Source organism: Balaenoptera ricei, chromosome 15 (assembly GCF_028023285.1).
Source record: "Balaenoptera ricei isolate mBalRic1 chromosome 15, mBalRic1.hap2, whole genome shotgun sequence".
Classification (NCBI taxonomy): domain Eukaryota; kingdom Metazoa; phylum Chordata; class Mammalia; order Artiodactyla; family Balaenopteridae; genus Balaenoptera; species Balaenoptera ricei.
Genome location: NC_082653.1, coordinates 34130599 through 34157909, shown reverse-complemented (window position 1 = coordinate 34157909; position 27311 = coordinate 34130599). Strand labels below are relative to the sequence as shown.

The 27311-nt window shown below is 38.8% G+C and overlaps 1 protein-coding gene across 2 annotated transcripts; it reads right to left on the bottom strand.

Moving 5' to 3' along the window:
- Window positions 1-289: 289 nt before the first annotated feature.
- CRLS1 (cardiolipin synthase 1) lies at window positions 290-26699 on the bottom strand. Of its 2 annotated transcripts, none has more exons than XM_059897574.1 (7): window positions 26181-26699; window positions 23246-23383; window positions 18552-18681; window positions 5700-5785; window positions 4725-4793; window positions 3026-3117; window positions 290-1280 (listed from the first exon to the last, which is right to left on the bottom strand). In XM_059897574.1, the coding sequence occupies exons 1-7, from the start codon at window positions 26484-26486 to the stop codon at window positions 1193-1195; spliced, it is 909 nt and encodes a 302-aa protein (XP_059753557.1). In that variant the 5' UTR covers window positions 26487-26699; the 3' UTR covers window positions 290-1192. The 2 variants fall into 2 exon arrangements, with proteins under 2 accessions (XP_059753557.1, XP_059753558.1); XM_059897575.1 differs by lacking the exon at window positions 26181-26699 and adding an exon at window positions 26009-26168.
- Window positions 26700-27311: the final 612 nt, after the last annotated feature.

Sequence of the window (27311 nt, the reverse complement as noted above, 5' to 3'; positions counted from 1 at the left end):
TGAGTCCATGTTACACTTAGGTTAGACCTCGGGACAATGAGCAGCAACAGGCCTCCACTGTTAAGAGGAAGCAACCAGCACCAGCCACTTGTCTTCCTCTTCCCTCTCCCTGCATCGTCCATTCTCTTAAACATGACAGCGTAGCAAGAATAGGGCTTTTCAGTCAGATGATCCCAAACCAATTATTTTTACAATGTTAAGTGCAAGTGATATATCTGAATGGACTTTATGAATCAGAAAACTTCGCAACAGCAGACGACCGTGGAACACAGACAACCCAAACTGAAGGTCACTTTTTTCCGGCTCTTTTATTCCTTTAACATCTTAACAAAAGAAGATTCCCCAAAGCTTAAAAAAACCTTTGAAAAATATAATTTCATATTATTTACATAACATATGAATACAGGTCCCAATATCATACAAACATTGTTATGTTAGAGATACAGTGGGAAGGCATGATGTAACTCACTGCCTCTTGGATGGCTAGGGTAACAGACATGTTTTCATTTTTCAACTACCTTTGTCACTTATTATCCTGATGCATAAACTATTAGGCACCTGAGAGGTTGGAAGACTTCTGAACATGAACTTCAGTACCTTCTATTTTGATCTTATTTATTATTTTCAAAATTTACTGCATTTTAAATCTCTTTACAAGTATACTTCATCCACAACTAAGCTACCTTTATAGTCATTATCCTAAACAATCAAATATTAACCACATGTACTGTTAATGTGTGCACAGATCTAAAAGTCAAACAAACAACTGTGTAGCCAAGTTGTACAGGATACATATTTAAACCCAGGAAATTCCCTAGTGCTTTGTGAGCAATCTAAATTCTATTAAAGTGACAACTCTTCAGTTTCCATGCTCTAGACTGTTTTTTGTTTTACAGATCAAAAAATGACTGACAATAATTGGAATAATTGCTACTTATAAATTAATCAAGAAACCTAAGATAAAAAAATTCTAAATTATAGTTTTATTTGTATTTAAAAATACATTGGAAATTCTGCATATGCCCATGATCAAGCTTATTTTCAATGCATATTACTTAAATTTTGATGACATGGTTTGTTCTGACAAGTCCTTTTTCAAGCTGAACACCAAAAAAGGAAACTCCTGTAGATTTCCACTGGCCCTGCCGCCGATGATATATATTGCTTCCTTGCTAATGATGATGGATGACTTTCATCTGCCTTTTATCACCTGAACAGTTTTCCGACCATAATGATAATAACTGTAAGCTGATGCAGCTGTGGTAAAAGCTGTAAGACACCTTTTATGGAAGGAAAGAAATAAAATTTAGTCTAAACTCTAAAAAATGTTAACTATAAGAATCATAAAGAATACATTTAAAAGAGTTGTTTCAAAGTAAAAAAGCCTGTGTTGGTGTAACTTTTTTTTTTTAACAAGAATTTAAATATACTGCTTTTCTTTAAGACTTCATTTGAATCAGTAATGTCAAACAGAATTAATCTAGTTAATCAGTCTGAAAAAAATAATAATAGCAATTGTCATTTTTTACCCAGACATTATTCTAGGTAGTTTTATTTTCACAGCAAGCTCATCTTACAGAGGAAACAGTGCGCCAGAGAGCTTGCTCAGGGCCACAGAACTATGAGTCTGGCTTGGTTCCAACTCTAGAGCCCTTGTGCTCCTCCCACTGTTCCACGCTGCTTAGAGTGTTAGTTTTAGAAGCTATTTCTTACAGATCTTGGGAATTCTAATATCTGAGTCATTTTAAATAAAATTCAGCTTTCTTTACTGATATTTCCTTAAAATTAAGGAGAATTAGATTAATCAGATTCTCTTTGAAATGACACGAGTGACACTCAGGGCTTGCTGAGTGCTCGCAGCTAACACATTCCTTTCTGGTGCACGCATGTGCTTCTGTTTCCACCAGGTGAGGTGTAGGCTCATCAGGACTCTATCTGTTTGATCCCAAACCTGTTTATGCCAGTTTGATATCCTAAATTCACACATAATGAAACATACAGGTAGGAGGAGTCACTATTTCTGAGAACTAAGCTGGAGGCTTTGAAAAGGCCTGATATCATGGCAAGTTGCTAAAAATTACTGTCAAAGTAAGTAGACAATGTAATTGTTAAAATACTAGAGAAAATGGTAAAAATCTAGAAAGTTTCTATACTCTGCTTCATAAATGTCTTACATTCTTATGTCACTTTAAAAGAAGCAGAACATGAAAATCACAGAGGTTGTATTATGGATGTAGTTTTTTGCAAGAAAGAAAAAAATCCCACTGATGAGCCTATAATCAAAGAAAAGGCATTGGGCCTTTATCAGAAAACGCAGGACGAATCAGAATGAATGTATGATTATATATTTTAGAAAATAAAATGTCTAGCGTGTGTATCATTTTTAAAGCTTTTTAGCTTAACTGACTTTAGTTAACCAACTATTTTCTGGCTCAGACTGCATCAAGCAAAGTTTTAATTATCGAGTTAAAAGTAGAGTAAAAATACAGTGCTTTAGTATCAGTGTGGCATAAAGTATGAATGTGACACATTTTCAAGGCTACACATAACCTTAATAAAATAAAACTCAAACTCCTTTCTCCAAGTTTCTCTCCCACTCTGCCCCCTTCACTAGGCTGGGTGCACTTTCCCCTTATCCACTCTCCTGCATGTCTGACTTTGCTCAGGGTCTGTCCTTCACCAGAATGGCCTCCCCTCAGTCTCTCTCCACCTAGACCTCATGGCTCAAATGCCACTTCTTCCCTGAAGCTTTCCCTCTTCTTCCTACCTGGAAGTATTTTTCTCTCCTCCAAAACCCCAACACATTATCTGTACCTCTCATCCCTTCTAACTTGCATGAAACCCCCTATAACTTCTATATCCTATACTTGATAGTAAGCTTCTTAAAAATGGTATCAATCAAAAAATATAGCCCACAGCTTTACCCAGTGCTTAATAAACATGATTAAGAACAAAGTAATTCTAGGATTGTCACAATAAGCCATTTTGTTGACATTCTCAGAGAGTAATTCTAAGTTTAGCTTACCACAGGATCTGAAGATAAATGCTGTCAGCATAATTGAAAACCGGAGCTGCCAAAGAAGCTGCCACCAAGATTAACTGGACTGCTGTGTTAACCTAAAAAAAAGAAGTCATAAATGAACAGTGCCAACCCAATCATGTTTCAAGCTCACGAGAGAAAGGCATAACCCATCACAGTGTAACACAACAGACCCTCAGCATGCTTGATGTTGTAATATCCCTGCCAAAGAAGCTGGCATTCACACAAAAGGCTAAACTTCACTAACGGGCTCATCTGTCTCCACAGCTGCCCTATATAGTGAGGAGAAGGGCAACTATCAGAAAACACCACTATCTTGAATTTCCATAGCAATTCAATAATGTTGCAAAGTTCTTTGCCTTTTTCTCAGTTGCCTATTAAAACAGCCCTGTGAATATGGAAATAATGAAGCTACTCTTCACAGGTAAAAAGGTAATGAGTTAAGTGACTTGCCAGCAGTCATAGCAGGTTACAGATCCAAACCCAGAACCCAGATTTCCTAGTACTTCATTCAATACTCCTTTCACTTGCCTACCACCTGTCAAACCTATGAGGTTAGAAAATTGAAATGCACTAATCTCCATGAGAGAGGCTCTCAGTTCGGAAATGAGTAGGTTTCCCTACCCTAAAAGACTGCGCGGTGGAGAAAAGGAAGACAACAGAACCACTGGAGACTTCCTCTACTCACTGAGAGAAGCATTTTGGGGAAGCGGGTGATGTATGAATCCGTGGGTGATGTGTCTAGAGAAGCACCTATGTTCTCTCATCCATTCTGCAGCCAAATTACAAGGATTCTATTCCATTTTAAAAATAATAAAAATTGTCTGGAGAACTCCCTGCAAGCCCAAGGAATTGAGGCATTTGTCCCTGGTACCTCTTTAAGCCACCTTCTGCACAGTGCTATACTCCAATTACTGTACTTGATACTTATGTAAGTCACAAAAATAAATAGGTAAAATAAATAGATAAATAAATAAATAACACATATTTGTAGGTAAAAATTCACCCTAGGGAGTCTCTGGTTTAAGAGTAATCATCCCTCCGTCCCAAAGATGATCGACATCCCTAACCTGTTAAACCTCTGTCACAAGGCATGGAGCAAAAGAATAATTACAGCAAACTTACCAAGGCCACTAGTAAAACAAATGTGCCTTCAGAGGCATTAATAGTGTCCTCTCTGTGTGCAAAGACTGGCATACAGTTATTACCCTGAAGAGGGCTCAGGAAAACAGATGGACAACTAGGAGTAGGAGTTGTTTATTAGTGAATAAAACTTTCTCCTATCCCTTTCCATGTTAACAATCGATCTTGCAAATGAAAGGACCTTGTTATATGGTGTTTTCACTACAGGGAGGGGTGGGTAGTGAAACCAGAAAGGAATCTTCATACTCTGTGTCAATATGCAATTACATTTCCACTTTCTCCACCTCCCCTAAGTGGTGGCCCTAATACCTCATTTGGAGACTTAAATTCTTACACCACCAACACAAAACACAACATATATACTAAAGATCCAGAAAGCCTGGAGGACAAAAGAACTGGGTTAATGACCCCAGTCTCTATTCTCTATGGTCAATGCATTAAAATGTGTCTCATTTTCAGCTGCTCGAGACTGAGGTTTATAGTCATCATAATAAAAATCCACAAGGGTTTTTAACTTAAAAGGATATTGTGTGTCTCTTACCTTGCTGATGAAGGTTGGTTTTAACCTAGCAGTGGCATAGCAAGGATTGAAATACTTAGAAAGTGTTCTCTGGCAGAGGACAAAAAAAAAAAATAAAGTTTATTCATCATTCAAGTTTAAAATAAATATTTTGTTATTATATGTAACAGTTACTGAGTGTATAACACATGCCTGGCTATATGCTAGATAAACCCTTTATCTCCATCTTCTTTTATTATACTAAATGAGCAACATCTACATTCTTCATAAATCACCCACAGTTTACTGAAAACATATTTTTTAATTTATAGATTTCTCAATTTCTATAAATTTCTAACACAATAAGTATCATAAAGTCTGCTTGACTACGTCTTTCTACTAAATAGACTCAACAAATCTCCCTCATCACTAGTTTCTTTATAGGCTAAAAAGAACCAAAATGAATAAAATACTGCCATTTTCACTGGACTGGGAATCAAAAGATGAGGTTATGTTCGTGAGGTGGTTATAAGCTATGCTATGCTTATGTGCTCAAATATTTGTAGAACTAATGAACAAATGTGCAAACAGACCACTCCATGCTCATAAAACTGTGATTTTAAAAACCAGTTCTAGATAATCCATACTAGAAGCTAAATTAGACAGGGAAGGGTGCTTACTTATACAAAACACTCCTAACAGAGTTTGCTGCTAGGGATGGGGCTAGCTGGCCTGAGTTTTATGGACTATCAACTAAAACAATTTTGACTTGTAACAAAAACATCCTTTTAAAAAAACTGATTATTCATATGTTCACTGAACAGCTACCATAATGGGTGATTCAAATAGCAAGATGACAGTTATGTCTGTTTTCTTTAAATTCCTAGTAAATGGATTGAATACATAATTGTCATAAATTATTCCCATAAAGTGAAACTCAGTACACAATACTGATTTTTTTCTTTTGCCTTAAGTTACAAGTAATACTAAAAGAACATTTTTTTCAAACAAACTCACCGGTGTTGGAAGAGTTCGATATCTGACATAAAAAACAGCAGCAATCAACATTACATCTCTTGAAATTATCATATAAGTAAGTGGAACTGAAAATCAAATATAAAATAATTTTGATTGGGATTTTGAAAATTATTAAGACATTATACATACAATGAAGCCTTACCATAAACTGGTGCTTCACCTAAGCAAAAATTTTAAAATAAACACTTATCGATGCCTGTTTAGGGTCCTTACAGTGAACCACTGATTTTTATATTTTTTTAACCTGCCTTCAAAACAAGGTGAAAGGCAGACTATGGCTTTTAAAGTCACATTTCAGAATGTTGATCCTCTCACCCCTTTCTGTATTTTTTTTTCCTTGCATACGTTTTTAAATTGCAGTTATCAGTGTCAGCTCTACTCAGCCCTATTTCCTTTGTTACTTCCCAGCTTTGTAAATTTAGAAAAAAGATCACCAAGCTCACTATAATTACATGGCATGAGATGGTAAAAAGGTTGGAAAGGATGCCGGGACTCAAGGCATTCTTTTTTCTTTTTTTTAAAAAATAAATTTATTTATTTATTTTTGGCTGCGTTGGGTCTTCGTTGCTCACGCGGGCTTTCTCTAGTTGCGGCGAGCGGGGGCTACTCTTTGTTGTGGTGCACAGGCTTCTCATTGCGGTGGTTTCTCTTGTTGCGGAGCACGGGCTCTAAGCACGTGGGCTTCAGTAGTTGTGGCACGTGGGCTCAGTAGTTGTGGCTCGCTGGCTCTAGAGCACAGGCTCAGTAGTTGTGGCACATGGGCTTAGTTGCTCCGTGGCACGTGGGATCTTCTGGGACCAGGGCTCAAACCCGTGTCCCCTGCATTGGCAGGTGGATTCTTAACCACTGTGCCACCAGGGAAGTCCCAACTCAAGCCCTTCTGACTTTCAATAACTCTTGACTGCTTGCTTCTGCATTCTAGATTATTTTATGAACAGTAAAATTTGCTATGTGTACCACTTGTGGAGAACCAAAATATCTTCATTTTTGCCCGGCCAGTTCCTATCCAGGCAATTGCTATTTTTTCTTCTGCTCATTCATTCAATGAATTCTAGTTACACATGAATTCAACTTGTTGATAGTTTTCTCATTATTCCTAAGATCCTACAGGATGGTCCCAGTGCCAGCAGAAGGACATTTTAAATGGATACCCAAGGAACTCCTGCTCCCTTGTCGAATGAGAATGGGAGGGCAGAGATCTTGTTTCATTTTACATCCTTCCACGTTGAAGGAAGTTTTAACCATGAATATATGTCATGTTATTAGAAAAAAATATTTTTTTAAAAAGGAAAAAATCTCGAGGCTAACAGTTCAAATTGTTTCAATTACTAAAATAAAAGAATCATGCACATCCCTTCCATAATACTTTCAAACAGCTCTTTGTGAATTACTTTTAAGGCTATACTTAGGGTCCTCTATTGGTTCAGAAACTTATGAAAAATCTCACTAATTAATTACAGATTTAAAATTTAAATCTCTGCTGGTTGTGGCTGTGATGTAAGTGTTGATCCTTGGCCTAGTACTCAATGACAAGACGATTCCAAAGAGAAAATGTTTATCCACTCAAGTCATGGCATTTGGAGCATAAAGAAGACTCGGCTGTATGAACCAAGTAACAAAACAAGGCAGTCATGATTTTTAGGAGGATTTTTGTGCCTGTAAACCAAACTTTTCTATAGTAATAATCAGCTGGCAAAATCAAATAACAATCAGATTTTATTTATTTTTAAAATGCAGCAAACTCATGTGAATTATATACAGTAAACACAACATTAGAGGAAAATAAACACCTGTTATTGTAGTTCATCACCACAGGGGAAAAAGAATATAATTTAATTCTAAATAAGGTTTCTGCAGAAGAACAGAGGAGGCAATTCAATACACTGCAAAGCCTTGGGCTCTAGTTCTATTAACTACTAAAATTACCATTTATTGGGCATCTGGCACCATTTAAGTATTTTATACATATTATGTCATTTAATCTACATATCAACTCCATGATATGTGAACCATCATTACCCCATTTTACAAATATTGAAAACAAGCCTCAGGCAGATTATAAAACCTGGCCAAGGTCACCAGTTAGTCAGTAGTACTGCAGAATGCATCTCTGGGCTCAGTTTACCATCTGTTAACAGTCTGGGGGAAGATAGGACTGTTTACAAAATCCAGTGTTCCCCAAACTGACTACTCATCACAGAATCACCTCGTGAAAGCTTCATAAAAGCAAAGATGAATGCTCCCTGGGGGTTCACAAGCACAGCCAGACTGGGACCAGGCTGCACCGGGTGATCTCTAAGGCCTCTGCCAACTGAGAGCACGTATACATACAGGCTCTTACTGTGATTTGGGGGGCAATTTTGTCCAGTTCCCTGGCTTTTGAATCTTCTTACTGTTCCTGCCTTCTCTCCCGGCCTTCCTTTCCCTTTTCTTCCAGGGCTAAAGCAGCTTTCCTTTGTCTATTAGAGTATGATAGTGTGTTAGGGAGGTGTAAAATGTGTCAGGGAGTGCTCCAAGGTTTTCCTCTCTATTTGCTAACTCTGTCTGAAATACAGTTTCTGCAACAAAGAAGTACATCATGGGCAAATTTATTAGTGTTAAAGGGAAATAAAATCAAGTCACTTTTATATAGTAGAAGTGATCACTATCAATAGCATACATTATTGCATTGAAAATAATAAAGTTAACACACAGCCATAGTCATTTGTTTATGTATTTTCTATGGCTGTTTTCACACTACAATAGCAGACTTGAGTAGTTACAACAAAGACCACATGGCCCATAAAGTCGGAAATATTTACCATTCTGGCCTTTACAGAAGAAGTCTGCCAACCCTTGTTCTACATGTTAATCTCTAAACCAGGACCTCTGCAATCTCTAAGGAGCAAATGGAGAGCTCTTACCTACAGAATAGACCTAAAGGTACTGAAAATTAAGGGCCATGCCTGGTCTCTCACTGCCTGTTCGCCCTAGAGGGTAGTATACCACCCAACAAATTCCACCAATGCCCAGGGAGCACCCAGTTAAACATTTATGAAGTAAGCAGCCAAGGATCACCAGACATTTTAGCAAAGTCTCCATCATGAAAGAGAGACCAAAACAAACAGAAAAAAAAAAAAAAAAGAAGAAGAAAAGAAATAGATACAATATAGGGGCTTAAAACCATCCCCCCCACACACACACACGCAAAAACAGATAGACAGAAGATGTCCTGAAATGATGATACTCACCTATGAAGTAAGAAAAAGACATTTAAAAAAATTTATTTATTTATTTATTGGCTGTGTTGGGTCATCGCTGCTGTGCGCGGGCTTTCTCTAGTTGCGGCGAGCGGGGGCTACTCTTCGTTGCAGTGCACGGGCTTCTCATTGCAGTGGATTCCCTTGTTGTGGAGCATGGGCTCTAGGCGCACAGGCTTCAGTAGTTGTGGCACGTGGGCTCAGCAGTTGTGGCGCACGGGCTTAGTTGCTCTGCGGCATGTGGGATCTTCCTGGGCCAGGGCTCGAACCCATGTCCCTTGCACTGGCGGGCAGATTCTTAACCACTGCGCCACCAGGGAAGCCCCTTTGTCTTGTTTTTAAAGAACATACAGAACAAGAGCTCTTTATTTCCTCTTGGAAATTAAAAATGATAGCAATAAAAATGTCAATCGAGGGACTTCCTTGGCAGTCCAGTGGTTAAGATTCCACGCTTCCACTACAGGGATTGAGGGTTCAATCCCTGGTCGGGGAACTAAGATCCCACATGCCACGTAGTACAGCCAAAAAACAATTTTTTAAATTAAATTAATTAATTAATTAAAATGTCAGTAGAAGGGGTAAATGACAAAGTTGGGGAAATCTCCCAGAAAGAGAACAAAAAGAGTTTCCAGTAAGAAAAGAACCTAGGGAAAAATGTTTAGAACTGAAGGATAAGTTTTCAGACTGAAGGGGCCTTCTTAGTACCCAGCACAATGGAAGAAAGACTTACTACAAACTCTAGTAGTATCTAGAACATATACCACTGTAAAATTTCAGACCTATAGGTAAATAAAAAGATCCTCAGGTTCAGCTCCATTAATATCTGAGCAGGTAATAATTCTCCTGCTAAGACAATTAAAGAAGAACGTTAAACAAAAAAATCTTGAAAGTGAAAAGCTTGTAAGATGCTAAGAAAGTATCAGAATGAGAACTCAGGAAAATAAGCCTAGGCACTCAAAGCCACTCAAAGCCACTGTCCCTGACCCTAGGGAAGTAAGCCACAAAGCTGAATAGGGGTTTTGGCAGCCTTAAAGGGTGGGGGAACAGTAGTCAAAGCCCAGAGCCCTCAGGTTGGGCAGTGACAAACCACCTCCTAGCTTTAAGCTGGGATCTGAACAACTATTCCCACAGGGTTGGGAGAGGAGATGGCCCTAAGCAAACTAAGCCTTAAAAAAGAATGTCTTATCATCTGGCCATCTAGGTGGTCCCAGACTGTTAGCATGCCTAGATACCTGGCAGAACTGAACAAAAAATCTCCTCTGGAGAGTGATGCCATCATCCTACACATCAAGATATTCCTCCAAATTATTTTTTTAAATATTAGTACAGTGTCTAAACAGTCAAAAATAACCAAAGACATAAGATACCATGAGTAAGAATCAATAGAAACAGACACATGAAAGAGACCCTCAAAAGATATTTCAGAATTATCAGTGTTTATAAAACAACTAAAGCTTACTATGTTCAAAGGGATATAAAAATCAAGATTGAAAATTTCAGCAGGGAACTGAAAACTATAAAAGATGATTTACTAAGTTTGAAGAAGAATAAAATAGAGATTTTATAACTAAAAAATATAATAGAAGACTTAAATGAATTTGGCACAGCTGAAGAGAGAATCAGTGAAATGAAAGAGCAAGCTTCATTAGTAATCACCTAGAATGGAGTGCAGAAAGATAAAATGAGGTATCATGCAGAAAAGGGGCTGAGACACTTTAAGGATACAGTGAAATCTAACACAGGTATACTGCAGTCCCAAAAGAAGGAGAAACACAGACAACAATACCTGAAGATTGTGGCTCAGAATTTTCTAGAACTGATTAAAGATATCAATCCACAGATTAAAAAGCCCAACAAATCACGAGCAGGATAAATAAAAAAGAAAATCACATCAAATATTGTGAAACTATGGAAAACCAAAGAGAAAGAGGAAATCTTAAAAGCAGACAGAGTAAAAGTACCTTTGAAAAAGAAATGGGTTAACAATTTCTTATTACCAACAATGGAAGTGAGTAGACAATTGCATGGTTCTTTAAATGTACTGAAAGAAAATAACTACCAGCCCAGAATTCTATACCCAACAAAAATATCCTTCAAGAATAAAAGCAAAATCAGACAGAGAAAGACAAATACTGCGTGATATCACTTATATGTAGAATCTAAAAAAAAAAAAAGGGAAATAGAAAGAGGTTGGTAAAAAGACACAAACTTTCAATTTTAAGATGAAAAAAAAGATGAATAAGGTCTGAGGATCTAATGTATAACACACTGACTAGTTGGTAACACTGTACTGTATAATTAAAATCTGCTAAGAGAGTAGAATTTAAATGTCCTCACACACACACAAAAAAAGAATAAAGGCAAAATAAAAATATTTTCAGAGAAACAAAAAAAAGAATGTACCACCAGTAGACCTCTATTAATAGAATTTCTAAAGATATACTTTAGAGAAAAGGAAAATGATTCCAGGTGGAAGGTCTGAAATACACCAAACATAAACCAGAAAAAAGTATGAAGATACATCTAAATGAACACTGACTTAATAAACAATATCATGTGGGTTGAACACATATATAAAATTAAAGTATGAGAATAACCTAAATTGAGAAAGGAATAAATGGAGTTAAAGTATTCTAAGGCCCTTCCAGTGTCCAGAAGGCGTATAGGCATCCCTCGGTATCCATGGGGGGCTGGTCTGAGGATCCACCCTGCTTCCCCCCAACATATACCAAAATCCACAAATGCTCAAGTCCCTTATATAAAATGGTGTAGTATTTGCATATAACCAATGCACACCCTCCCATATTCTTTAAGTCATCTCTATATTACTTAATATCTAATACAGTGTAAATACTCTCAGTTTCCAGTTGGCAGCAAAGTTTGGTTGGACCTTCTAGATTTTTTCCCCCCAATCTGAGGTTGGTTGAATCCGTGGATGTAGAACCCACAGATACAGAAGGCCAAATGTATAGATTTGTTAACATTAAACTTTGATAAAGATGAATTATAATTTTGAGACTAGCTAAACGTTAACAGAGTGTAAAACTTTCCAACTGGTACAGGAAAACAGTGATAATAATAGAATATAGACAAAAGTAGAATAGAACATACAGGCCAAATAAAACACAAAATAAAATGGAAGACTGCTACGCAAATATTAGTAATCATAGTAAATGGATTAAATGTTTCAGTTGAAAGATAAAATATTTTTAGACTGGATAAAGTAAAGAAAAACCATCTATCTATATGTTATTTATAAGGAATATCTAAAGTATAAAGATGTGGACAAGTTGAAAGTAAAAGATTGATTTATCATGTAAACACTGACCAACAGTAAGCTAGTGTAGCTATAGTTATAGTCAACAAAAGAGACTTCAAGGCAGGGACTTCCCTGGCGGGCCAATGGTTTAAGACTCCACCTTTCCACTGCAGGGGGCACAGGTTCAATCCCTGGTCAGGGAACTAAGATCTCACATGCCACATGGTGTGGTCAAAAAAAAAAGAGAGAGAGAGAGAGACTTCAAGGCAAAAATCATTTCTAAAGATATAGAGGGTCACTTCAAAATAAAACATTCAATTCACCAAGAAGACATAACAATTCTACTTTATACGCACTTATTAATAGCATGACTTCAAAAGACATGAAGCAAAACTCAGAGCTAAAAAGAAAAAATAATGGAAAATTGGACACAGCAGGAAACTTTACTCTCTCAGTAACTGACAGAAAAGCAGACCAAATGTAAAAAATAAGTCCGTAAAGAAGGAGATTTAGCCACCAAGATTAAAAACTTGACCAGGGACTTCCCTGGTAGCACAGTAGTTAAGAATCTGCCTGCCAATGCAGGGGACACAGGTTCAATCCCTGGTCCAGGAAGGTCCCACATGCCGTGGAGCAACTAAGCCTGTGTGCCACAACTACTGAGCCTGCATGCCACAACTACTGAAGCCCGCATGCCTAGAGCCCATGCTCTACAACAAGAGAAGCTACCGCAATGAGAAACCCATGCACCACAACGAAGAGTAGCCCCTGCTCGCCGCAACTAGAGAAAGGCTGCGTGCAGCAACGAAGACCCAACACAGCCCAAGATAAAGAAATAAATTTATTTACTTAAAAAAAAAAAATTGACCAAATGGACATATGTAGAACATCATACCCAATGACTGCAGAATACACATTCATTTGAAAAATGCATAAAATGTTTATAAAATTTGACTGTATACTGGGCTGAAGGGCTAAAATCACAGAGCATGGTCTCTGAACACAAGGTAATTATGCTTGAAATCAATAACAAAAAGATACCTAGAAAATCCCACAAATTAAGAAATAAATGTTTATTAACACCATAGGCCAAAGAAATATCATAATGGAAATAGATTACTTTGAACTCAATAATGACAAGAACACTAATACCAACATATGAGATACAGTGAAAGGGACACTTAGAGGAAATATATAGCCTTAAATGCAAACTTTAAAAAAGAAAAGCTGAGGGAATTCCCTGGTGGTCCAGTGGTTACAACTTCGTGCTTCCACTGCAGGGGGCTCAGGTTCAATCCCTGGTTGAAGAACTAAGATCCCACAACGGCACAACCGAAAAAACAAAAAAACAAAAAAAAAAGGAACGAGTTAAACATTCATCTACAGCTGCGTTGTTCAATACAATAGCCATGAGCAACATGTAAAGATAAAGCACTTGAAATGTGGCTAGTCTGAAGTGAGAGGTGCTGTAAGTGCAAACAGCACACTGGCTTTTGAAGACAGAGTATGAAAAAAAATCTCATTAATGATTTTTTATTGATTATATAATGAAATGACAATATTTTCCATCTAGTGGGTTAAATAAAATATTATTAAAATGGGGGGTGGGCTGGCACAGGCAACAGTGCATGCAAAGAGCACTCAGTCTCCACTGTAGCAGAAGTGCAAGCACACACACACACACACACTTCACCTGTTTCTTCTCACTTTGAACATAACTACTAGAAAAATTTAAATTAGATCTATGGTTCCCATTATATTTCTACTAGACAGGACTGATCTATAGAATTTAGAAAAAGAGCAGAGAATAACCAAAGGAGGAGACAGAAATAAAAGAGCAAGATTTAATGAAGTAGTAAACATATCAGAGAAGTTTGACAAAGTTCAAAGTTGGTTCTTTGAAAAGATTCATAAAACAGACAAACCTCTGGCAAGACAAGTCAAAGAAAAAAAGGGACAAATAACTAATAATTAGGATGAAAAGGGGGGCATAGCTACATAGCCTACAGACATCAAAAAGTTAATGTGGATACTATAAATAGCTTATGGTAAATTTTTTTTTAATGTAGCTGAAATGGACAAGTTCCTAGAAAAACATCACAACTCACAAAACAGACAAAAGATGAACCAGAAAAACTGAATCACCCTGTAACCACTTTTTTAAAAAATGAATCAACTATTTTAAAACTTTTTCCCAAAGAAAACTCCAGGCTTCAATGGCTTCAACAAGTTCTACCAACATTCCAAGAAGGAATAATTGCAATCTCACACAAACATCTCCCAAGAATGGGGTGTGGGGCGGGGGAGTACACTCCCTAAATTCATTTTATGAGATTATTATAAACTTGGTATTAAAACCTAACAAAGGTAGGGAACTTCCTTGGTGGTCCAGTGGCTAAGACTCCACGCTCCCAATGCAGGGGGCCTGGGTTCGATCCCTAGTCAGGGAACTAGATTCCACATGCCGCAACTAAGAATTCACATGCCACAACTAAAGATCCCGCATGCTGCAACTAAGACCCAGCGCAGACAAATAAATAAATATTAAAAAAAAAAAAAACAAACAAACCTAACAAGGGTATTTGTAGAAAAGAATTCCAGGCCAATCTTGTGAATCTAGATGTGAAATCTTCAACAAAATATTAGTAAACCAAATACAGCAATATCTTCATAATATATCATGACCAAGTTAGATTTGTAACAGGAATGTCATCAGGTTGATTTAACTTAGAAAATCAATAACGTAATTCACCACACATTAAGCTTAAAGGGAAAAAATATGACTATCATAATACATGAAGATAAAAATTTTCATAAAATTCAATATCCAATGTAAAAAAACTTCTGAACAAACTGCCAGTAGAAGTGAACTTCTTTAACCTGAAAAAGGGGTATCTACAAAACCCTACAGGAAATGTCATATTTAATACGGAAAGACTGAAAGCTTTCCTTCTTAGACTGGAAATAAGAAACAGATACCACTCCTACTCAACATTGCACTGTGCACTATAGTGAGGCAAATTTTTAAAAAGGTAAAAGGATTGGAGAAGAAGAAACACACTGTCATTAATTATAGATAATACATAATCAAGGATACAGAAAATCCAAGAGAATAAAGAGTTCAGCAAGTTTTGCTAGACACAAAAATCACTGTTAGAGATGGAACTGATTTCATCCTATCAACATCAGCTATTACAAAATGAAATATTAAAAAAGCTACCATTTACAAAAGCATCAAGAACTATCAGTCACCTAGGAATAAATCTAATAAAAAATTACTTATTACCTCTCTAGAGAAAACTGTAACATTTTAACATTTTAACAGACCTAAATAGAGTAAATACAACATGTATATGGACTGGAAGACAATACTGTAAAAATACCAATTCTTCCAAATAAATCTGTAAATTCAGTGCAATCCCAATAAAATCCCAACAGGTTTTTCTGGGGAACTTGAAAGCTGATTCTAAAATTCACACACAAATGAAAACAGGTAAGAATATCAAGGTGGAAGAACATGCTCTATCATATATCAAGACTTTTGGGGGACTTCCCTGGTGGCGCAGTGGTTAAGAATCTGCCTGCCAATGCAGGGGACACGGGTTTGAGCCCTGGTCCGGGAAGAGCCCACATGCGGCTGAACAACTAAGCCCGTGCACCACAACTACTGAGCCTGCACTCTAGAGCCCACGAGCCACAACTAATGAGCCTACGTGCCACAACTACTGAAGCCCGTGCACCTAGAGCCTGTGCTCTGCAACAAGTGAAACCACTGCAACGAGAAGCCTGCGCACCACAACAAAGAGTAGCCCCTGCTCACCGCAACTAGAGAAAGCCCGCGCACAGCAACAAAGACCCAACGCAGCCAAAAATAAATAAATAAATAATAAATTTTTTAAAAAAAGACTTTTAGCAAAGTAATAATAATAATTAGGGACGGTACTGGTGCAAAGATAGACAAATCAATGGGGAATAAACTAGACAACCCAGAAATGGACCCATGTATATATGCACATGGCAGTGAGTCTGGAAAGTATAGACTTTTCAATAAAAAGTGCTGGGATAATTGGGTATCCCAAGAAGCAGTTAGAAAATTAATTTTTAAGAGAGAGAATTTTTTTAAACCATCAACTAGGAATTATGCAAAGAAATCTTAAAAGCTTTCTAATACAAAACATAATCACACGTAAAGGAAAAGGTATCAGAATGGCATGAGACTTCTCAACAGCAAGATGGAATCTGTTAATCTATAATCAGAGTCTTTAAAATTCTCAGTGAAAATAACCTGCAATTGAAAATTATGCCCCATTCAAGTATGGAGGGTAGAACAAATACATTTTAGATGTCTGTAGAATAAAGACATTGTACACCTCTAAAAACCTGGCTGCCAGGCTGCATCCTAGCATAGGAAACAACTGGAGATTCTACTCCACCAAAAGAAGGACCATAACAAGGAAGCCATGGGAGCCTGGAAAAACAAACCCAACACAGAAGAGAGAAAATGGAAGTTCCCAGAATGATAATGAAGGGAAGTTTCAGTTCCAAAAGCGACCTACATCAATTGTATCAACAATATCCATAATACCAAAACCTGGAAACAATTTCTGTGTTCAACAGGGAAATACCTGGGCTGGCCAACCTTTGTAAAACAATACAACAAAATACAAAGTAACTGTGAAAAATGGGAAGCATGAAAATACACATATACACACACACTAATTTTAATTGTGAATGTTAACAGAATGCTCCTTAGGATCTTTTTTCCTACAAATTATATATATTACTTATAGCATACCCCTGCCCCTTCAATACCCCCAACCATACACACACCATAATTCTGACTTTCAAAGTAGCACATAAACAGTAGTCTAATTCATTTTTAAATTTGGTATGTGGATTTAAAAGCCTAAAAGTAGGGACTTCTCTGGTGGCTCAGTGGTTAAGAATCCGCTTGCCAATGCAGGGGACACGGGTTCAAGCCCTGATCCGGGAAGATCCCACATGCCGTGGAGCAACTAAGCCCGTACGCCATAACTACTGAGCCTGCGCTCTAGAGCCTGTGCCCCACAGCTAGAGAAGCCACCGCAATGAGAAGCCCGCACACCGCAACGAAGAGTAGCCCCCGCTCCACTCAACTAGAGAAAGCCCGCGCACAGCAACGAAGACCCAACGCAGCCAAAAATAAAAATAAATAAATAAATTTATTTTTTTTTAAAAAGCCTAAAGGTAGAGGAGAAAAAGAACCTCTAGATTGGGAGACTATACTAGACTGAAACGCCACTAAACTTCTTCCTATCAAATGTCAGTAATAACATGGTGTTGAAGGACCAAGTGGCAGCTTCTTTGTTCTCAGGTTCTAACTCTTGGAAATAAACAGTTTAATCTGAACCAAAGGATTAAAAACTGAGAAACACAGCTGAAGTAGAAAATGAACAACCAAAAAAGCACATACAAAATACAAAAGATCATAAAATTTTGTTACAAAGAGTATTCAGGGGCTTCCCTGGTGGTGCAGTGGTTGAGAATCCGCCTGCCAATGCAGGGGACACGGGTTCGAGCCCTGGTCCGGGAAGATCCCACATGCCGTGGAGCAACTAAGTCCATGTACCACAACTACTGAGCCTGCACTCTAGAGCCCACGAGCCACAACTACTGAAGCCTGTGCACCTAGAGCCTGTGCTCCGCAACAAGAGAAGCCACCGCAATGAGAAGCCCGCACACCGCAACGAAGAGTAGCCCCCGCTCACCAACAATTAGAGAAAGCCCGTGCATAGCAACGAAGACCCAACGTGGCCAAAAATAAATAAATAAATAAATAAATTTTAAAAAAAAGTATTCAGACAATGTACAAACTACGTGTATAATTTAAAATTGCGTAATACCATCTAAGTAATAATAATAACAATGTGAAATTTTATAGACATCTTTAGGATTTCAGAGCTCTCACTTATTAAATTGTACTTAATAAATAATAACTTAGGAAAACTTTAAATTGCTTTCAAAAGCTAGGCACTAAGAAAATCATAGTTTCAAAAGATTCTCAGATAATATGAATTAGCTCAATTTTTTTGAAATATTTGCTCAATTTTAATTTTACAAATTTTACTAAGAAAACAATGCATTCTATAGTATATACAAGGTCATAAATTCTAAAGTAAAACAAATAGCTTGGCAAGCAAAACAGTTCAATAGTTTAAATTTAGGGAAACACTTTAAAGTTGAAAACATATTTTTGTAACAAAAATTATTTGTCTCTCAATCAAGAGAAATCCTAAGCTGATAAATGTGATTCTTCCCTGTACTATTCAAAAGTACGCATGATGGCGTTCTTACCTGGAATAAGATCTGCATAGGTCAAGCTAACATATAAGATACTGATAAGTATTTTATCAGCAAGTGGATCAAGAGCACTTCCCAAAGCTGATTTTTGACTGGCCCAGTTTCGAGCAATAAATCCATCCAACTGAAAATAGAAGTTTTTTTTTTAATAAATGTCATAATAGGTACAGAGTAGATATCTTGAAGGTTAAGAGATACCAGAGTAACAGCTATACTTGCATAAAATGTAGATAAAACCTCTTCTGTCTCTTACCCCCAAACCTTCTGTTTTACTGGTATACATTTAGCTTTTAAATTACCAACTGGTCAGAAAATGATTTCACTTTTCTACAGAAAAAAATTTTCACTTTTCTTTCTCAAGGCCTTCAGCTATTTTGCAATGTTTTCACAATGCCCCTTTGTGGGATGAACCCAGACACAAATTTAGAGATGTAAAGAACACAAATAAAACTCAAAGAAAGCAGGACTGACAGAGCATGGACTAGGCACTCCACCCCAACCCACCCCTCCCATCCCCCGCCCCTTGAGCGCTGGGCTAGTTCACTACAGCCAAAATAGCTGCTTTTACTTGCAAGGACTACCCTTTAACTTCGAGATTTTCTAACTTCCATTCCTACCTACTTTTCTATAATATGACCCAACTCCCTATGTTTTAGCTGTTCTTATTTTTATTTTATTCTCTTTTAACTGTTATTATCAATATTTTTTATCTAGTGCCACTGTTAATTCCATGTCTGACTATATTGCATGACCTGTATTTGAATACAAAACTCAGTCCTCTGTACCTGGCCTACTTAAAATTTTTGATATGAAAATTATTTATTCACTACTCTTGGAAACAAATTATATTTTAAAGCAGAGGTCGTACTTGGGTTACCAGGGGGCCAAAGAGGTCTGCAGGCTGGTTTTGTTTGACCTGCCCAGTGATTTTTTAAATATAAATTAGTTGCCAATATTTAAATATTCAAAGTCTTAACTCAAAAAATCCAGATCTCCAGGCTCACTTGAGAAATGAGAAGATCTGGCCACCCTGGGGCCACAAAATTGACTGAAACCAAGTACTGCCTATTTTCATTAAACGAGGCAGATATTTTCTGGTTTTCCAAGTCCCTACCCTGGCTTTTACTCATTTTATTTAACTTCAAACTTCAACAAATATTTGAATTTTCCAGTCCTAGTTCCAAGGAAAAAGATCAAATTAATCTAGACATAATTTAACATGGTACATTTTAAAGGACAAATAAGTCCTCCGTATCTCAAGTATTCCAATGACTTAGAGCAGTCGTACAGGACAATGGTTAAGAACTTACTCTTCGCAGCAGAGCATAAGTGGTTCAAGCACTGGCTCTCCCACTCACTTAACTGTGTGACTCTGGGCAAGTTATTTGGCCTAAGCCTCAGTTTCCTCATCTGTAAAACAGAGATAGTGCTACCTACCTCGAAGGGTGGGTTGTCTCAGTACATAATGTGATTAATACTTGTTTAGCACTCAGCACTTAGTAAATCCTCAAAAAAGCAGTTACTAGCTATTACTACCTCAACTGAAAAAATTATTTTCTTAAGTATACTATAGGTAACACTAACAGAAAGTGCCTAGAACTGGGAGTTGGGGCCTTGGAAGATGCAGGTGTCAGTTTCTGATCTCAGGGAACTTAACCTCCCATTTTTTCATCATCATCACCCTCTTGTCTTCATTGTTCCTCTACCCACATTGGATTCCAAGGTCATCAACATCATCTCTTCTTTGTAAACCTCTTTAACTCCCTACTCCACTCTCCCTCAACCCTGCTTAAATACAACTATCATGTACTCCAGGCCTGCACCCAAGCAGCTGAACACTGATCAAGAAAAACACATAAATGGGCTGATTGATCTCTCTTTTTCATGACCACAAATCTCCTGTGGGCACTCAATACTGCCTGCAAACCTACATCTGCTTACTGTGTTTACCTTCTCTATTCACAGTCTGCTCATCCCTCCCAAAGCCTCTCTCTCTAGCTCATGACCATGTCTATATTTGCTCAAAAAACAGAAACAGATTGTCAGCCCTCCCTCGTATTCCCACCTCCAAATCCACCACCTACTAGCGTCCATGCACATTCTCTCTGCGTTCCCTGATCCCAGGCCCTCTTACCTTGAGTTTTCCCCACCTCCCCTGCATCATCAATCTCTCTCTTCCTACCCAGTCATTTAATTAATTAGTTAATTAACAACAAAAATTTCCCCAGTATGTATCTCTTTATAAACTACCCTTCCTTGACTATCTCTCTATTCCCCTATGAAGCAAAACTTCCTCAGTGTGACATCTATTGTCATCACCACCTCATGTATGCTCGCCAGCCCATTCTGACTGCCCCACCCTCTAGAGATTGTACTCATAGAAGTCACCAATGAATTCTACATTCTTAGCTTACTTGACTTCAACACAATTGAAACACTTTCTTCACTTAACATCTGGGACACCTTACTGCCCAATTTTCTTTCTTTCTCACCAGCTATTCCTTCTCAGTGTCCTTTATTGGCTCCTTCTCCATTGCTCCATTTATTGTTCTTTTCTCTGACCTCTTCTCTTCTTTTACCACAGGCTAGATGATTTCATCCAGATTTGACCATCTATATGATGATAACTCTTAAATCTATCTCTAACCATGATTGCCTCCAACTCCAAACTACTGTATTCAACTACCCAATGTTACCTCTATCTGAACAGGCATAACAACTCTTTTCCCACAAACCCTGTCCTACTCTGAGTGTTGACCTTCACAGAAAATGTAAACCTCCATGCATCTGCTTGTTGAAAAGGAAAAAAAAAATAACAGCCTAGCACTCCTATTTAATTCCTTTCTCTCACCCCCCATATCCAATCCACTAACATATCAACTCTATCTTCAAAACATATTTCCCAACCCACTTCCCTATATTACTATCAGCCTCATAACCAGCCTCTCTGCTTCTATTCTTGCATTCCTGTAATCCATTTCCCATATACAACATTCCCCTACTTAAACCCTCCATGAGTCCAGCCATCTGCCCAGCAGCCATTCTAGAGGCATCAAAGCCTACATGAAGTAAATGTAATATGGTGCCAGTTAACTCAGGTTTCCATACACATTGTCTTAGTTATTTAGAAAAGTATAAATGAGGCCTCTCCCATTTGATGAATATTGCAATCTCATGTGGCAACTAAAAAAACCTACAAACCAAAAAAGAGCAAATCCAGTAACTGAAAAAGATCTTGCCTATTACGAAAAAAAAATTCCATTATCAATATAATGGCCTTTGACAGACTTGGAGACCATATTAATAAGTGGAGGGCTTCAGGCTTCACAGACAAAAGCAGGGACAAAAGAAGAGATTGTGAGAATGAGAAGTTGTGACAAACAGGAGCTAAACTCGGGAAAAAGAGGTGGTAACCACTTCAAGAAACTGTATTTGATGCATATTTGGAAATGCCACATAACAATGCAAATGCCCTCATTTATTTATCCTGCAGAAGCTTCAGCTAATTCTGTATTGCTCAACAATGCTACTGGGCAGGTGGAATTTTGTTTCTATGAACCTCAAAGGGAATAGCTGATGTTACAAAGAAAGATGCTACGTGATTTTTATTAACAGAAAATTAGTTTCTCTTTATTCTCACTGAATACTGAGCAAAGCTTTTCAAACAGACATCAGTTTAAAGAGGCACCAAATTATTATTGCCTGTCTGGGTGCTCACTTGGATCTCAGACCAGCCTTGTACAAGAATATACAATTTATATATACAATGTCTATTTCTACATGCTTTTGTCCTAATTTAAAATCTTTCCTCTACTTTTTCCCCACTTCCTTCAATTGTGTTTTTGCAGGACATGTAGTTTTACAAGCCATTTCAAATCTTTTATGCAACAGGGTGGGTGGTAAATGCAAATAATGTCATACATGATGATGACTGGCCAGTCCACAAAAGCCTATATAACACATAGTGAGGCTTTCTGTTAGAAAATTATTTTCCAAGTTCTAATTAGAGATAACCTGAATAAATCTTTCCCTTCCTATAAAATGACACAGTGGTGTCAAGGTGCTCTTTTCTCCTTGGTCCATCTGCTGGGAGAGTGGAAGAAGGAAGGATGTCTAATGCCCACCCAGGGCAGGGTCTTCTGGAAGGTGGTCAGAGGGGTGTAGAGAAGGAATCAAGGACCAAATCTGTGGGGTGCCTATGGCCTCCTGCCAGCATAAACCTGAGCAGAGATCTGGCCTCTGCAAGCTCCCTGGTCACAACAACTGGCCCACTGTTTCCCTCTCCACCAGTAAAACCAACTGTTGTTGCAGATCAGATATTTCTCTCTACTATATAAGTAGAAAAAAAGTCTCACAGCTTCTCTCCTTTATTTCTATCCCTAAAGCAAGTACTTGGCCCTTTGAGAATTTCTAAGGTTTTTTCTTTTATGAAAAAGTTAAAAACCAAGAGTAAAAAGCTCCCTCTCCCATGCCTCCCTACAACCTCCACTTCCTTCCTTAGATCATATAAAGAATAACAGAGTCCCACATGGATGTTAAAGACAAGCCTTTCACAAAGTACTAGGTGAAATTCATCTTGAGGATTTCCTTCCAAAGAAAAGCAGACTGAGGCTGTGCTATTTCAGTGTAGTAGAGACCCTGGGATTTAGAAGGGGAGCAAAAACAGGGGGAGTGCCGGTACAACTTACCAAATCAGTTAGCCCAGCTAAAGCAAAAACTCCTAGTGCAATATTAAAATCTTCTTCAATAATCAAATAGCCCAAAACCGGGGCCAAGCCAATTCTCGTCATTGACAACATATTTGGGATTGTCCATGGGTTTTCATACTGAAACATAAAGACAACAAAATTTAAATACTATAAATTCATACTTTAAATAACTATATACATTGGAAAAATACACTCCATCAACTTAAAGGTTAGAAGCTACAAAAACCTTAAAATTAGTACTTTCAGTTTTAAAATCCATTCTGTTCTTTTTACACACATCTAAAACTGTTAAGAATGCAGAAGATGAAGATATGTCATATACCCAAACACAGACTAAAATGTTGGCTGTATATAGAGTAAGTTTTTTCACTAAAGAGAGAAGGAAGAAACATGTATTATCTATCATATAAGTCAAGCCTTTAATGTATTACTTCACCATCAGAATTCAAAACTAAAAACATACTGCTTTTAAAAGTGAAAATTCAACATTGTAAATCAACTATATTAAATAAAATTTTTTTTTAAAAAAGAATTACTTTCCCATTATACAAAATTAAAAAAAAGATCTTCAGGAAGATCTTATACTTCAAGTAGACAAACGGTCTAGAAAGTGTCAGAAAAAAAGCCAAATTGTCAACCATGGGCATTTTGGCTAAAAAACATTTATTGCAAATAACCTCTCCTCACTCCTCTACACATACCCATCAAAAGAATGCTAAATGCCATATACAGTGTTGGAGATACGAATGAAGAGGAAAAAAACATTTAATTCCATAACCTCATCACTAAACTGGAGAACTGCTAGAAGAAAATGGAACAAGGAAAAGGGATTGAGATACTTAGGAAATAAAAGAGGTTTTGTAAATTTGTTTAAAATAGCCACAGAAATGTTAAGATCCCCAACCAGAAGCTGAGGGCTTTCACAGCTCCCCTGCGGGGGGCTTTATGATTCCTTGAAACTTCATTTGGAGCCAAGGTGTTTGAAGTTGGCACCAACAAAAGGGCACCTCGGCAGCTGCTCTGAAAACCATTCCTTCCTTGCCAAAGTCTGTTTCATGAGAGGGTATTTCAACTTTAAAAAGCCTCAGCCTAGTGGAACTACGATACACTGCACAAAAAAGGGTACAGAAATAATACAGAGAAAATGTCATTCCCTAAAGGCTGGATTTTTTTTCTCCACTGAGTCAAGACTGCCAGCTCTACCCCATGGGACTATCTCCTCACAAGATAACCCTACTTAACCTCTTTATCAATCAGTAACCTATTTGCCTGAACCTTAATTTTGATTTTTTTAAAAAGTAACAATTTCCTCTTCTAAATACCTCTTTTAAAATACCTTCAACCATTCTGTAAGAAAAGCCAGTTCTCTAAAGATACTTAGTTTGTGTTTATAAACAGAACCCAGCAAGAAATGTTCACCTCAGTTTGGAGGAATAATGGGGTTATTGGGGCCCAGTGGCAAAATACCGTCACTAAAGCTACAGAAAAATTCAAATTCTCCAGGAAACAATCACCAAACAAGCAGCACTCCAAACCTCTACTCAAGGACCTTCTGTTGAACTAATCCACATTATATTAATTAAATGGAATCATTCTTGGAACATATTCCAAATTCTAGTTCAAAGGTCCAAGTGTTTCAGAGTCCAGAGAAAAAAGATAAGTCTGTTGACCATACTGTGATACAGAGTAAGTCAAATACTGATCCAGCATTACAGTGGCTCACTAAGGGGGTGGGGAGGTACAGTTCATGATTGACAAAAAGGAAAAACAAAGCAAAAGGTCAGAATACAGAGGCCCAAAATTAAACTCAGAGAGGCCCATGGGGAAAAATTAAAGACACAGTTGTAAACAGCCAGATCATTTCATTTGGTGAATTAATAAACCAGACTGAATGTTCTTGGAACAATGAAAGGGATTCCTTTTAGCTCCACATAAAATATTTCAGTTAAAATAAAATACCTCAATTTCTAATCATTAAATTCGTAAACGTTTCTAAGTTAAAATTAAGAGAGCTAATCTCAGATTACCCAACCAGATAACCTGTGGCATACTCGACCAACTACTGCCGTTCTGGGAAGGACTTCAGCCAGGATATGGCAACCTCAAAGCATCCAGCATTCATTCAAACCCCAACATGCTCTAGCTATTAATGTAGCTGAGACCCCTGCCAGGATGTGGCCACCCCGACCCATGCTGTACAACTGATGAAAGCAGCACAGGGGCCCACTGAAGACATAACAATTGAAGATGTAATAATTGCATGAGTCTTGCTACATGACATCAAAAGCTCTCCCACACTCATGCTCTCATGTCTTCTGTTTGGTCAGTATTTCAACAGGTAAGCAGACAAATATTTTCCTCCGTTACCTCAGGAAGAGAGGTTTAATCTTCTTCTATAATTAGAGATTAAAGGATCTTTTAATTACTATTTAAATTACTTAGTTATCCTTCATCCTACAATATGTAAAGTTACCAAAGGGCAAATGATAGTTAACCAAACCTGCACAAGCAAACAAAAGGGCCTGTATATCTTTCTGAAGACGCCCAGAGACTTGCCCTAAACATTGGGGATTCGCTTCAGAAAATTTAAAATGGGCTTTTAATAAGACAAGTGAAGGCTATTTTTACCAATGCAGTATCCAGAGGCGCGTCCAGCTACCGGTGCGGATAGAGGGGAAGAAGAGGGTTCTAACTTGACCACCGAGACAGAAGGAGGACGCGGCTGGTACCCCTGACACTCACCCCGACCGAATGATCTGCCCATAACTTCTCTTCGGGGAACGCTGTAAAAGTTCTGAAACGGAAGCATCGGACCTCACCGGCCACGGCACTTTATTTGCGTCCGGGACCGAGCCCCGCCGGAGCAGTCGACCCCGACCCAGAGTCGCCCCTCCGCCTCCTCCTCGGTACGTACCAGGCTGGCGGCGCTCGCCGGGCCCCACCGGCCGCCCCGGGCCTCGGTGGCGGAGTCCTTTTCCGCTGCGGGCCCGGGGGCTGCCTTCCCCGCGCCCGAGCAGTGGGCCCGCGGGCTGGACCCAGGCAGCCGCAGGCCGAGCGCAGCCGGGCGCAGCCACCAGCGCTCCGCCAGGCAGCCCAGGCAGCAGGGCACTGGCGGCAGCAAGGCCCCGCGAGCGCGCCCCTTGCCCGGCCGCGCTCCGGGCGCCCACACGGCTACGCGCAAGGCACCCCACGAGGCGCGCGCCACCCGCGAGGCCAGCATGGCCCTGCGGGCGAGCTGCGGGGACGCAGGCGGCGAGAGCTCAGCAGCCCGGGGCACCGGCGAGTCGCTTCCCCATCGAAGCCCCGCAATATCGGAGAACCTCGACAGCCTCCATACTGGTTCTCAAACCTCAACACGTTCGGTTATACCAGTGGCCTGGGCCGCCAAGAACAGACGCCGTCGCGACGCTTTTGCGACACCGTCGCCGCTGACCTTCCCAGCGCCGGCGGCGGCGGCGGCGGGAGTCACGTGCCGTTAGGCCCCGTGGGCTGCCGGGTAGCGGTCCGGCGCGGCGCCGCAGTCCGCCCACAGGCGGGACCCGGGCTCCGTGGGGAGGCGAGGAGAGGAACGCGCAGGGTACGACTACTGCGCGGCGGCTGTGGCCGAGAGAGAGCGGGAGACATCTCGCGCCCCGGCCGGAAACCCGAGGTGTGCGCGCCTCTGGGCACACTCGCAAGAGTTTTACATATTGCTAAAATGTCTGATACAGAGGAAGTACTTAATACTAGCTCTCTGTTCTTTTCCCTCTTTTGAGCGTTGCATATGCCCAAAAATATGGGTGTTAGAAAATGTCAGTAATAGCAATTACTGATCGTTTACCTGAAAAAAGTGTTTACTGTAGCCAGGCTAGAGTGCATCATCCCGTTTAATCTTCCCAGCAACTCTAGGATGGGTTCCATTAGTATCTTACTTTTACAGATAAGGAAATTTAGGCTTAGAGAGGTTAAGAAACGTGCTTATTAGAGGAATATCCAAAATAAGAATCAGCTCATCGTTAATTAACTGACAAATTGTATACATTAATTATTAATATAGAAGTTATAA